Raw genomic sequence first — 14,311 nt, 5'->3', positions numbered from 1 at the left:
ATATCTTTCAGTTAAGGTAACTGTTCCAAGCTTGAACTTTGAAATAAATCCCTGCAAACAAGAACTCTCACATTTTGATCCATACTGTGTTGTTTGTGAATTACAAAAAAATGTAGCACTGCTGAAACTATTATTATTACAAACTCAACATCGTAACACAAGCTCTATTCAACTCAATCAAAGATATACCACAGCTTCATACCTTACAGTCACCATTGAGCTGGCGTGTGGCACCGCTCTCACCTCCCCTAAGCTTCAGTCTGACACAAGGTCAGGTCAGGGGTTAAATGGCTGTGTCGGCTCATGCAAAGCCCCCTTAAATGGCTCATTGTTCAGAGGCCAGAGGGGTAGAGGGTACCCAGTGAGGGGTGGATCTGTGGGGGGAGAACCACACTGCCCCCCCGAGCCATAGGAGTCCTTAGCGTGACCCGTTCCAGTGGTCGCTGCCACGTTTCATCTTTTGAGCGACATAATTCGGAGAGGTCAGGAAGATAAGCAGAAAGCTGACCGCTGCTTTAAGCGCTGGTGGTCCTCATAGCGCAAGGGGCTTCGACACTGAAGGACTTGTGAAAATAGATGGACGTTGTCTTTAGGCTCACCGCGCCTTGTGTATCAGACATAACAAGGAGAGAGGAAGCATTCCTCGCTGCTTGATGTCAGGCGGGTTGATTGGCTCAAGATAAAACAGAGTTAAAACAGAGTGGCGTGAAAATGCCTATCAACAGACAAGACAACTGTTGTGTATTATCTTTTGTTATTTGATCATTTTTTTTCCACTTTAATTCTATTTGCATATGACTAGTCAAACTAAATGTTCTGGCTGGTAAAGAAAAGTATATGCTGGATTTGGGACTGGGACTGAACTGGAACACCCTTTGAATAATACAACTTTAATGAGCAGTTAGTCCTTAAAACACGGACAAAACATAACCTCTACTTTGGTGTAGAGGTGATGTACACCAAAGTACATCACTAATAAAAAAGGACATTGTTGTAGAAGTCTCGTGGTTTATTCAGACCCAACTTTGCATCTTACAAAGTCCTGAGGTCAAATTCTTCATAAATCAAAGAAGGCCTTGAATAAATTTAGGGTGTACTTTCTTTTTAACCAAAACTTCATTCCTATAAACAGCTTCCAGCTGTATTCTGACAATCCAGCACTATAAAAAACAGACAGGCAATTTCTATTTTACTTAATGAATTGTTTAGCTAAAACTCTGCATCAAAAACAGCAAAATGATAACTGATGGGAAATGGGTTGTAGCATCACATGGACTGTGTCAACTTTGTGTCAAGCGGTCTCATCTGCTCTTACCTGAGCTCCGTGCTGAGTCGCTGTTGTAAATCCTGAGTCTGCTGAAGCTGCAGCTGACAGAGCATGAGGAAGCTGTCGGTGGCCAAGCTGAGAGAGGAGGGTGTCTGCTGGCCGTCCGGGGTCTTCAGGCCAGCCACTGCTTTCTGCAATCTGAACCTGACAGAAAAACAAAACATGTCAGCTTTACTCTGCTTTCAAGCTGCTTTCAGCTTCCACGTTCATCAGGAAGATTTTTAATATTATTTTTATATTTGTTTGACTAAGAAAAAAGAACGTTCTGTTTTTCAAGGGAGTCCTGGTCAAGTGGCAGCAACAAAAGGGATAAAAGAAGCACCAAATCATGTGAGTGAAAAGTATAAGAAGCTGCGCTTCCATTACAAGTGTGTGAAAAACTTTTACGATATTCCACTAATGTAAAAAAAAAACTACATTTTTCGCAATTGTGGCATTTCCATTAAATAATAAACGCAATTAAAATTGCACCTGATTAAGTTGGTTCACGCGAAAAACATTCCGCACTGTGATCCTCCAACCACTTTCTGTCATCTTCTTTGTCTTTTCTGCCAGTCGTAACATCTATTTGTTGATCATGTGACTCGTGTGATGCAAAAACAGTGTTTCCATTGCAGTTTTGCGAAATAACACTAATTTTGATACGGCTGAAAAAACACCTCATGCAAGAGCCAAAAAGTTTTATTGAAAAAAATTAATTGAATAGGCGTGTTTCCATTTAGCAAATGTATTTTCGGAATGGTTAATGGAAAAGCAGCTACTGGTGAGCCTCAGAGAAGAGAGGCAGGCAGAGTCAAACATCTGAAAAATCTTTTGTATACAATTGCTCCCTCGCAAACAAGAGTAAGCTTAGTTTTATACACTTTTCTAATTCCAGATTTGAAAAAATTATATATAAATTACATTGTCCTTAGACTAGAGGGAGGACTGAGGCTCTGTGAAAGAGGTAACTGTAGCCTGAGGCTAAGGATGTGCAGGCAGAACAGAAATCTCTAGAATCTGCCCCAGAAGTAGACTCAGAGCTCAAAGCAACTAAAAACTGACCAAATGTGGTCAGTGATCAGTGGGAAAATACAGAGCTGGGAACGTTGCAGGACACCGGGGAATAGCAACAATAAAACCTGCAAAAAAATGCACTAAAATATTTTATTGCATCAGGACTTGAGCTCTTGCCAAAATGATTATCAACAGCACCGCACATCTTTACGTCTTCCCTCGTCTCTCAGTGACGGATGACAAAATACTTGATCTACATGTTAGGCGTGTAGATGAGTTTATCCCAAAGGGCAAATAAATGTTATCGTAACTCATGCCATCCAAGTATTTTCAAAAAAGTTGCTGTAGGCAGGAAAGACCTCTGGCAGCAGTCAGTTTTGCAACGAATCTGAATAGGCCTCTGACTGAAGACTGCTGCTGTATGTAGCAGAGACAGTACTCTACAGCAACATGTCCTGAATGACATCAGTGGTTGAATTTTATGGTGCATCATGCTTAAAGGGACTTTCTGAGTTCCCAGTATACAGTTAGTTGCCTGCAGTAGATGACTTTGTTGGTGTTTTTATTTAACATTGATCCAGATTAGCAGGCTGCTGAAGCTCACAGCTGCTCTGAGAGGAGCCGAGAGTAAAGTGGATGTCTACTGTCTTAAAAGAAGGCCATCTCTAAAAACAAAACTGCTCACAATCCCGCCTTCTTCTCTGCTACGATACAGCTTCTTCCCGTCAGCAGAGCCTGTCAAGAATGCTGATGGGTCTCTAGATAACTGGGTTTCCTGAAGCAGTAAGTTGCTTTTTTTCCATTAGCACATTTAGCAGAGCGTACACAAGGTTGATTGGCAGCGCTAAGACCCTCCTCCTGGCTCTGATTGGTTGTCTGTGGTCAGGAGATGGCAATAGCAGCTCAGGGAGAAGGTGGAGGACATCGATCTTTCTACAGATTATCTGTCTCATACACTGTCATGTCACGGTGACAGTTTTAACAAATATTTTTAAAAATTTTTTTATAAAAGTTACATAATGGAACTTTACAAACTCATGACCAACTATTGAACAGGGAATTAAAATAAGAAAAAAACAAACATTCAAAAAGTCAGTGTTGTATATATTTTGTAGCACTATCTGTGAGTTTGCAAAGGGGGTCCCAAACCCAGAAGCTAATGCTGTTTGGGGTTTCCACGACGTGGAAAAGTTTGGGAATCCCTGAACTAACCTTTAGCTTCCTCTGCACATTATTTGTCAGGTTCAAGTCAGGATTCTGGCCTGGCCATTTCTAAACGTTAGCATGACATTAGAAATATGTTAGCAAAAGTAAAAGGCAAATCAAAACATAAATCTGCCAGGGGTGTAAATAATTACAGGCCTAACTGTAGAGTAGATCAGCAGGAGATTTTATGATCTTGACATTTTAAGCTCAAGCACAGACAGTGAGCATGTACTATTTTAGCAACGCTCCCACACCACTCTGACAGAAAGATGAGACCACAGAAGACGAGATGTGTGTTTACTGTCAGGGAAGTTCCAGTGTGTATGAGGTCCGCTGGGTCTCTCTCTTCGTAAAAACAGGGATTAGATTCCAGCCCTGCGGGCATGTAGTCTGGGCCATTGTCGTCAAACGAAGCCTCAAACCCAAAATATGACCTTTCGAGTTGTTTCATGACCTCATTAGGGTAAGGGATTGTAATTTGATCAGAAATGTACACCTCTGTTTCACACTGGTGAGAAAAATATGGAATGAACTGTAAGTTCTATCGCAGTTTGCTCTCGTTCTTTTGTGGTTCTTCCCCAGCACATTTGGGCAACAAGACCGTACTTCATTCAGTGAAGACTTCCTCCAAAAGTTTCTTAAAGGGCTGCTGATTAATCAGTGTTTTCATCATCATCTACATCTCCTGCACCCTGGACCGCCAACAGGGTTTGTAATTCTTAGTGCCTGCCTTTTGCTGCTTTAATTTAGCTAATGTTATCACTGGCTTGCAATGAAAGGGTCAAGGTTTCGGAGAGGAAATACTGAGGTTTACTATCTTAGATGGCAGGTAAGGTTAAGAAAAGTTCAGTAAAACATTAATGTAAAGTTTAAGTTAGGTGTTAAGAAGGAAAGGTTTGAGGGTTACTCTGGTGAGAGAAATACTGAAATATAACCTACAAGTACTAAAGTACAATTTATTTGAAATGATCAGGACTTGAGAGACAACTGACATGTTCATGTCATTTTTTTAAATTCAAATCTAGTTTCAAGTCTTTCACGCAAAAGACTTGAAACTAGACGTCTTGGACTAGACGTAAGACTATCTAAGTCAGTCAATAATACTGGATCGCTCCAGGTTCAGAGTTCAGCTGTTCAGTTGTCATGAAGTGCTTTAAATTATTCATACCATACCAACTTTATTTATAAAGCACTTTAAAACAACCACAGCTGATACAAAGTGCTGTACATCAAAACACAACATAACAATAAAAAAGACATAAAATAAAAACAGTTTAAAAACAAAAACATGCAATTTAAAACTAGATCCCGCCGGAGTTGAAAGCCAAGTAAAATAGATGGGTTTTAAGACGAGCTTTAAAAGTGGACAGTGATGGGGCCTCTCTGACCTGCAGAGAAAGCCCTGTCCCCTCTGAGCTTCCTTCTGGATCTCGGTACCTCCAAAAGCAGCTGATCTGCGGACCTGAGAGACCAATAAGGTATGTATGGGTGAAGAAGCTCAGAGAGGTAAGCCAGGGCAAGATTATGTAGTGATTTAAAAACAAACATAAGAATTTTAAAATGAATCCTAAAATATATAATGTGTCAAATAATATAAAAGTGCTTTTTACTTTATTATTGTTATTCGTTGTTAATAGTTCTTATGATCATTTTGTCCGTTTACTGCACCGTAAACAGTTTGACGACTTTCTTCTCTCTTCTGAATCAAAACATTTTAAAGATTATTTTATGTATTTTTATAAATTTATAACTTTTTTTTTTTTTTTGCTTTGCCACCCCTATGTAAAAATTTTTAGAGAGTGCGCCACTGAGCAGGAGATAAATTACAGCATAATGAGAAACATGCCATGTAGCGAGTTAATTACATAAAAGGTCAAATAAACCTGACAGGAAGTTATTTTATTATATTTAATGAGATGAAATTGTCTTTGTTATGAAGCAGGAAGCCTAACGATGGAAGAAAAATATGCTGGAGGTATATGAAAGAGATTTTGTTGTGAGATGACCTGAAGGCATTAAATACAGCATTTAGTTAGAGATCTTTTAGAAGCAACGATTCCATTGACCATATAATTGCACAATATGACATTTTAAAAATGTATTTCCTTAATAGAAACATGCCGATTTAAAAAAAAAACAACAACAAAAAACAGCACCAAACTTTTTATGCAAATTGGTTTAATGCGAGTAAACATTAAACCAGATGGAATGAGATGGAAACACTTTTTGTAACACAAGAAGACAACAGGAAGTAGTTTCAGGATGATGGCACTGCATGTTTTTTAATGACTTATTGTGTGACCAAACTTATTCACATGTGATGTTGACAAAGTTTTGCGTACATTTGTAGTGGAAACATAGCTAGTCTGCTCATTGTTAAGGAGCTACAGCTAACGTGAACAAATTGCTAAGGACCATTATAAACCAGCAGTCCACTGGTAAATCAAACGCACCTAAAGGCCTAATGAACATTTAACACTGGAACTGGAAGACATTCTAAGTATCCAAAATAAACATATTCTAATTAGTAATATTCATATCATTTTGGCACATCAGTGTAACTCTTCATAGCTAATTAAAACTGGACTGCTTCCTTCACTCATCAGGACACACAAAAACATTTATTTTAAATCAACTCCTTGCAACTGTTATAAACATCTGTAAAATATTTACCAGCTGTAAATGAATGAACAAATTAATGATCAAAGATAATTCATCTGTCTGTTGTACCAACATTTTGGGAATTATATACACTTGGTGTGGGGCTTCAGTACACACAGATGTGTGTGTGGGGGGAACCTCACAGTAATCTAATAGGGTAGGCAGGATCACATGTTTAATCCTGGGAAGGGAACAGGAAGGCCTATGTTCTCCTGGAATGTTTACACTAAATCAGCCAATAGAAGAATTTGATAGACAAATATCGGCTTTTCGGTGGCACGCTCTTTGAACGCCGTTCAAGGCAACTGGTGTTTCAGAGAACATGAAGCTGGAACTTTGTCTCAAAGAATTCATTTAAATGTGAGAGCAAAAAAATGTGACACAGTACGCAGCAAAAACAGCTATTGAGCCGATAAGTTTAGCTTAAGAGACCAGCAGTGGTTGGTGTGTTTAATGTTGTAAAGTACGAACTATGAGACGTACTGAGACATAAAAAAACCATCTCTTTCTATCCATCTATTAAAACTTCAGCTTACTTCCAATCAGTCTCCTGCTGAAGAGGATTCCCTGTCAAGTGAACTTCCTGTAGAAACACACATCCCTCGAGATTCTCACACACATTTTGTAACTCTGAGGAGGAAAAACACGGACATTTACATTTAAATTTACACACAGTGTTAACATTACATACACACATCTTGGGAATTCACAATTCTGAATATTTAGCAGATCCTCAAGGGAACTTCCCGACTCTGATCAAGCACACCAGAACAACTTAATAAGTAGATATTTGAAAAACAACCAAGGATTGCAATGTCATCATATTTAAATAACCGAATCAGTACAGTAACCAAACTAAAAAATGACACAAACAGCACACTCACTGTTTACCCAGGAAAAGGTTTTACCTGACAGGCAGTTGAATCTCAGATCCAAATTTTTCAGAGACACAAAGTCAGTCATGGAGGGCAGCTGGGTTATTCTACAAAACATAGAGAATTACAGTCATTTCACAATAGATTCCTTCCATAAGTGCATGTATCTTTAAAGGCTTCGTGTCCAGTGTGGATATTACGTACGACAAAGGAGATCCAGCAGGACAAATATGAGTTAGAAATGAAGAAAACAAACTATGAACCTGTTTTGTGCAACAGAGAGATGCAGCAGCAGAGGAAGCCAGCAGCCAGCGAGGCCGTGCAGGGAAGAGATGTTGTTATCGTCCAGAAGCAGCTCTCTGAGGAGAACCTGGTTGTTCAGGCTGGGGGGCTGACAGAGAAACAAGCTGTCAGTTCACTCCAGCTACACTGCGAGGTTAGACTAACTTTACACTGCTGCTGCTGGTCCAGCAGCCACTGGCCGACCCCATCCATCAATGTCAGTTGCTTTAGTCCTGCTGTGGTTACTGTCATCGGGACAGGCTCCAACTGAGGAGGCTCTCCCAGTTAGTCTGCTGAAAGGCAGGCTAGGTCTTTATTTTTGGCACTTTACTTTCCTGTAACTGCCCTGGATTTAACCTCAATTACAGAGAAAAAACATGTTAATGAAAAAGCTTCCCATCCCCAGTTTTCATGTCTAGTCAAAGGGAAATAGTACCTTCCCTTAAATGTGTACACTATAAAAAAATGTGGAGCTGTACACCACTTATTTTATATATGTATATAATATGGCCAATTGGAGGAGCATATGTTCATGTACACTCGCCTAATTGGCCAGATCATTAACTTCAGATTCAGTTTTATGCAGATAACATTCAGCTGTACTGCTCCTTTCTGTTTTTCAAAATACATTTTCTCAGCACCTACAAGAAGTAACAAGCAGGTCAGACTCTTTAACTTGGCCATCAAGCAAAATTTAATTGTTTTTTTTTAACAATCAGTGTCTCTTGAAAGTAATTTAAAACAAAATTGTCCAAAACAGTCAAGAACTATTTCCAAACTAAAACGGTTGGTTTCAAACAGGAACTTTAGATGCTGATTTATGCATTTATTTCCACTTCTCTCTTCTACTGTAAAAAAGGCCCTTTATCAACTTCAGCTGGTCCAACAACCCGGCAGCAAGAATCTAAACCAGAACAAACAGAAGAGCACACACTCTTGTTTTAACATCTTTGCACTGTTTACCCTTTCATTTTAGAATCCATTTTAAAGACTAACACTGATTTTAACATTCAGGGTCCTGCAATTGTTAAAAAAGACTAAGACTTGAGCAAACTTGTGGACTTGGCCCACAAGCAAAAAACTACTCATATTCCCGTGGAACGGGTTTATAAGTCAGAGGAGGCCACTCTTTCCAGACCTCCTCTTTTTTAAAAGTCTTTTCTTCAAAGTCTTGACATTTTAAAAAAGCAGATTTTTATTCAAAAGTGCCTTCTGTTGAGATTTTTTTTATCACTTATTTTGATCACCAGGGCTTGTTTTTACCTCACTAAGGCTGTTAGACCTTAGATCCAGAGTGTGGAGAAGAGCACTGTTCTCCAGACCCTCAACGTTTGCCAGATGGTTGTGAGAGCAGTCCAGGTGGTGGAGAGTATAAACATCCCTAAGGCCTTTGGTACTAATCAGCTGGTTGTGGTCCACGAACAGCCTCTGCAGCCTCCTCATAGACTCCAGACCAGCTAGGAAAAAGAAAATTAAAAGCTAATTGTGCAGACAGAAGCTCAGGAAGAGCAAAAAGAACCTGACATTCCTTTCTTCGGGGCAGCGTAAAAGAAGGGAAATCCTGCCCTCTTGTGGAAGTTTCTCTTGTTCTCACCGATGCGAGTGATGGAGTTGTGAGACAGGTCGAGAACATCCAAACTATGAGCGCCGTTTAAACCATGGATGGACGTCAGCTTGTTGTGGGCGAGCCGGAGAACTCTCAAACTGCCCATGTTTTCAAAGTTCAAGAAGGAGATCTCATTTTCCTGCAATATCAAATGATCAAACACAGCTTCTACAAAAAACGCTTGACTCGTTTGGTGTGTATTCTGATGACTGGAGTCTACGCTCACCCCTAAATCCATGTAGCAGAGCTCCTGCAGCTGGCTGATGCTCTCCAAAGACCGGAGGCCGCAGCGTCTGAGGGTGAGGGACTGCAGTCGGTCACACTGGGCGAGGGTAGACAGGCTGCAGGGCGCCAGGTCTTCTAAAGCCACTGTGGTGACCTGACAGAGAGGATGACACATTTAAGGGCTTCAGCTAGCATAAACTTCAGCGCACATCTGCTAAAGCCTGAAACATGCCCTTGGATATTAATTGGTCCTATTTGGCTTTAGATGTCAGCATCACTGTTACCTCCTGCAGGGACTTTGTGCCTGTGGACTCAAGCAGGGTGCGTGGACAAAGAGGGACCAGAGTGCTAAGTCCATCTGCCCTCCTTGTCGTCCTCTGGCTCTGGGAGGAACCCCTCTCCTTCCTCTTGTTCTGGAGGGACAATTCGGACCACGACACACAGTGTTCCATCCAAGACAACCTTTTCAGCTCTGTGTGCTCAGGAAGGGAAGCGGGCAGAGAGCAGGAAGAGGCGGAAGCCTGTGACTCTGGATGTATTTGGCCAACAGTTTGTAATGCGGAGGTGTCTGAGATGTTGTCGTCTGGGTGACGGAGCAGAGCGGCTTCATAGATGCTGTGTTTTGCTGTGGCCTCACTATGTGTTGGATCAGGCATTGGGGAGGCCTGCTGACCAGTTCTGCCTGACTTCTGTGATTCTGAAACGTCATTTTCTCCTTTGTTCTCTTCCAGACTATTGCCACTAATCAGCTGCAGATCTGTTTTTGCGTCTACATCTCCTCCGTCATCAGCTGTTTTCACCTGTTGGTCTTTTTCAGCTCTGTCCACTTCCTCACTTTTTCTCACATTGTCTTTCATCGGGTTGTCATCTTTCTCCTCAGGATCCTTCAACTCTTCCTGTATCTTCTTTTCATCCTCTGTTTTTTCCAAATCTTCTCCTTCTCTTTTCTCTCGTTCATATTCTTTACTTCCCTTCATTTCTTGCTGAATTTTGGCTTCTTGTTCTATGTTTCTTTGTTCCTCTCCTCCGCTCTGTGTAACGGTCTCTAACCTCTGTCCGATTTCTTTGCCTCTTCCTGTCTCCTCTTTTTTTCTTAAAAGGAGCTCACTTTCTAAACAAAGACTCTTCCAGTTATCCATCTTTCTCTTATCTTCACTTTCTCTGTGTTGCATTTCATTCTCTAAAGTCTTCCTGTTGTCTCTTTCTTCGTCTTCCTCTTCCTTCCTCATTTCTTCTTGATTCACCCCAACGTCATAAAGGGAACTAATTCTTAAATCTTCCTCTAGTCTCGTTTCTTCATCGTCCTTCTCTTGTATTGTGTTCAGTTCATCCTTAAGCGTTACCTGATCCCTTTTTCTCTCTTCATCCTCCATCATCATCTTCTTTCCAATTACCATAAAACATCTCTTCTCTTCCATTTTTGTTTCCTCTTCCTTCTTTTTCCTCTGTCCCTGTGCTGCCAGTCGTCTCATTTCTTCATTTTCCCTCCTTCTTCTGTCTTCCTCAGTGTTTTTGTCCTGTTTGCGTTTTCTGTTTTCAGCTTCCTCTTGTTTCCTCGTCTCTTCCGCCACTCTCCTCTCTCTTTCTTTTTGAAGCCTTACGTCTATGCCTCTTTGGTTTTCCTCCCGTCTTTTCCTTTGGTCCTCCTCTTCCTTTTTTCTCCTCTCTTCCTTCTCCCTTATCTTCGCTTCCTCCTCCGATTTTCTTCTTTCCTCCTCTACAATCATCATCCTCTCTTTCTCTACTTGCTTTTTGAAGTTACAGAGGAGCTCCTGGTAAAGAAACAGTGGTTATTCAATTTGCAAAGTGAATGGTGAGGTTTAGGTTAGTTGAATTAAACTCTACATTCTTTGGCACCTTGGTATACACAAAAAAAACCTTAAAATAAAATCTTTATAACAGCAGCATATGCGTCCTGCAGACGTACCTGCTGAAGCTGCAGCTCCTGTTCAAGTTTCTCCTGAGCGTTTCTCTTCCTGAGCTCAAGTTCCATTTGCTGAAACTGTGGACACCAGGCGTTATTAAAAAAAAAAATCAAAACATCCGTTTGCTAATGTCAAAGTCAAAGACCAACAATCTGCATCAGGTTACAGATTTTCTACACTGGCAGTGTTACTAACATCCATCTTTATGAGACTGAAGCTGAGCGTGTCCGCTGTGTCTTACCTGTTCAGCCTCTGTGATCCTCCTCAGCTCTTCCTGGAAATCCATCTCTCTCTGCTGCCTTTGCTCTGTTTCCTGCAGCTGCTCTTGGTGAGGTTTCTCCCGCTCTGGCCGACGGTCGCCGACGTTCAATGGAAAATCTTTCTCAGTCTCTGTTTTATTGTCTGTGAAAAGTCCATTAAATGTTCAGTGTTGTAAAAATAAATTTAATAGATTCCCTTTGTGCTTTTTTTTGTGTCACGTGTACATGTTTCAGTTCATCACAGCAAATGTTTTAAATCAAAGATTACGTCATAAAAAATCTCTGCATAATCTGTAAAATCAGGGGGTTTTTTGTTGCTTTTTTTAACATATGCAGGGATTAAATGGTGAAAACCAAACCAACTTGCCCCCAAAGACTGTGTCACAAACCATCATTTGCAATAACTGACCAACAGTCTTGTACAAGAGGAACTTGGTCTTCTGTCCAGAACTGTTGTAAATCAGCAGCATTGAATGACTTTTCCACATGGCCACCCAAAACCAAAACCTAAGAAATGGAGAGGGAATCCTTTCCTTTTGTCAATGCCTTTATTTCTCATCTGCTTTTGAATGTCTGTAGAAGTGCTGCTTTCTGAGATGCTTCCGTCTACCTGCTGTCAGAGAAGCTCTGTTTGTGGGATTTCTTGCTTCTAACAGGCGTGACAACAATCAAAACAGCAGTAATCTGGCTTGTAAAATATTGTTCCCATGATCAACTGGATCAATGTATATAGATATTCTTATTTACGTTTTGCTTTGTGTAATAAGTATGGAAAAGGATTACGGCCACTGAGAATAAAATACACTTGACTCACAACATTCTAACACTAATCCTTTTTTTTGTTGAAAATTATAACTTTTTTCTCAGAATCCTGAGAAAAAAGGTTAAACCTTTTTTTTTTGGCCCTAATTCTCTTCTGTGCATGGGGAATATACACCTTCCTCAAGGAAATGCACTGCACTGTATCCAATTTTGTAAAATGTTGTCTGTCTGCAGATGATGTAGATTAATGGTTGTAGCCCATCAACTCAAATATATATTATATCTAATATGTACATTTCCATAATATCTGGATGCTCTGATAAAGATTCAATCTTCGTTTTAGGCCTCCTGGTTCTGTACAGTCTGCCGTCAGTAAGGTAGATAAAAAAGGACATGGGTGACCTCTTGTGGACAATTGTGTTAATCGTTCACAAGATTATTAACTGAATCAAAAAATGCACATTATAATTTGATCAGGAATAAGTGCTTCTGATTTTTCCGCCTTGTCCGGATCGTAATACCTCATCTGAAACATATTAAATATGAGGGTTTACGGAAAAACCATGTCTGCCACAGCATTACAGTAAGTATCCCCCCCCCTCCGATCCGCCCCCCCCGAAAAACCATTAATGAATTTCTTCCTAACTATACCTTGGAGCTCATCCAGGATCAGTTTCTCACAGACTGCTGCTCGGCTTTTTGAAGTCTCAAAGTAGCTGATCAGAGAAGGTGGAATATCATCCTGGAATCAAATAGTCAGCTTGTTTAGTCGCATGCTGTCTTCTCTTCACAATCTGTAAATCTGACTGGGTTCAAAGTCAACTTGACAGATATTTCTAACAAAAACTCATCTGCTGTTGAAAACCTCTGCACTACTTCAGTATTGATTTTTTTTTTTATTATCCCACTTTAAGTTGAACTTATTTGGACTGCATCTGATAGACTAATGAAGTGTAAGGAAAATAACAAATGGCTTAAAGTTTTTCTTTCTTTCTTACAAATGGAAATCTGAAGATGCAAGAAAATTAATACTGCCCATATATATAAATGCCAGAAATGCCACCTTTTCACGATATCACATGAAATCTTAAAAAGTATCTTGTGTCATATAAGAAAGGCGAACAATTTCAAGGGGTGTGAAAACTTTAGCGAGTTTCTTCACTTAGGTAAACATTCAACAAGCCAGCTGTGTCCATATTAATTAGACTCACCAGCTCGCCGCTGTAGAAGCTGCCCAGGTTTCCTTTAGTTTTATTCGTATTAAGCCTTAGTAAGTCAGCTTCACATACGTCCTTGTTCTCTGTCATAGTAATAAAATGGCCTTACGTAATTACCACTTTTCGTACTTGTCTTGTGTACAGTTAGAAGTAAGCTATCGATAAACAATCCCCAGCTATACTACGAAGAAGATAGCCGAACGAACATGACCTGCGTTCAGTGTTGAGGCGGTTTCCATGGAAATGACGCTGCGAGCTGCGCAGCTTCTCGTTACGGTTCAAAGTGGAGGTGGAAATGGTCTTGAACATAGTTTGGGGGGAAAGTGTATTTGTCCTGCAACAAATATCTGAACATGCTATTTTAGTTTATAGTTCAATTACAGGTGAGCACATTAATAACGGGGACGGAGACTTGAGGCGTATTATTTTATTGATGTTTGCTTGCTTGTTTCCCTTTCCATTTTGATTTTGATTTTCACATTGTTTGTTTGTTTGTTGTTGTTGTTTTTATTGCTTCCTGGCAACAAGAATTACAATTAGCATAAACGTTTTTTGTTTTGTTTTTTTATTTGAGCGGTACTATTTTTAAGGGGATTAAATTGTCAAAGCTTGATGATTAACATTTTTAATGTTTTAATTTGGTACTTTGAGTGTTTTGTGGACTGACCACAAAGGAGCTCGAAAGCGTGACTCCATTAATCAACACTAGAGGTAGTTGTTTGACTACCTCCGGTTACTTGATGTTTGGAGAGTTTCAGTGCAAACAAAATGTCTTTTCCATGTGAAGGAGATAATTGTTTCAGGGTCGCTTTAGTGAGAAAAATAAAGATTTTGGAAGCTGACTGAGGTAGAATCACATTTTCCAGAGATAATTTAAGTGAAAGAGAGAACATACAGTTAGTGGGAAAACTGCTGTTTGGGTTTACACACACGCACGCACGCACGCACGCACGCACACACACACACACA

The 14,311-nt window shown here is 40.1% G+C and overlaps 1 protein-coding gene across 4 annotated transcripts in view; it reads right to left on the bottom strand.

Annotated features, from left to right (window-relative positions):
* The window catches only part of lrriq1 (leucine-rich repeats and IQ motif containing 1), a 39,618-nt gene extending 26,034 nt beyond the window's left edge, over positions 1-13,584 (bottom strand). For all 4 annotated transcript variants that reach the window (XM_016678533.1, XM_016678531.1, XM_016678532.1 and 1 more), the window contains exons 1-12: positions 13,337-13,584; positions 12,777-12,867; positions 11,345-11,505; positions 11,106-11,180; positions 9,463-10,950; positions 9,180-9,332; positions 8,942-9,092; positions 8,611-8,804; positions 7,329-7,456; positions 7,099-7,172; positions 6,727-6,820; positions 1,316-1,471 (exon numbers count right to left, since the gene is read on the bottom strand). In XM_016678533.1, the coding sequence (XP_016534019.1) occupies positions 1,316-1,471; positions 6,727-6,820; positions 7,099-7,172; positions 7,329-7,456; positions 8,611-8,804; positions 8,942-9,092; positions 9,180-9,332; positions 9,463-10,950; positions 11,106-11,180; positions 11,345-11,505; positions 12,777-12,867; positions 13,337-13,432 (2,861 nt within the window). In that variant the 5' untranslated portion in view covers positions 13,433-13,584. The remainder of the gene's footprint in view (positions 1-1,315; positions 1,472-6,726; positions 6,821-7,098; positions 7,173-7,328; positions 7,457-8,610; positions 8,805-8,941; positions 9,093-9,179; positions 9,333-9,462; positions 10,951-11,105; positions 11,181-11,344; positions 11,506-12,776; positions 12,868-13,336) is intronic.
* Between the last annotated feature and the right edge of the window lie 727 nt (positions 13,585-14,311).

The sequence above is a fragment of the Poecilia formosa genome, unplaced genomic scaffold (genome assembly GCF_000485575.1).
Source record: "Poecilia formosa unplaced genomic scaffold, Poecilia_formosa-5.1.2 Scaffold185, whole genome shotgun sequence".
Taxonomy (NCBI): Eukaryota; Metazoa; Chordata; class Actinopteri; order Cyprinodontiformes; family Poeciliidae; genus Poecilia; species Poecilia formosa.
This window is presented reverse-complemented; position numbering and strand designations above follow the sequence as displayed.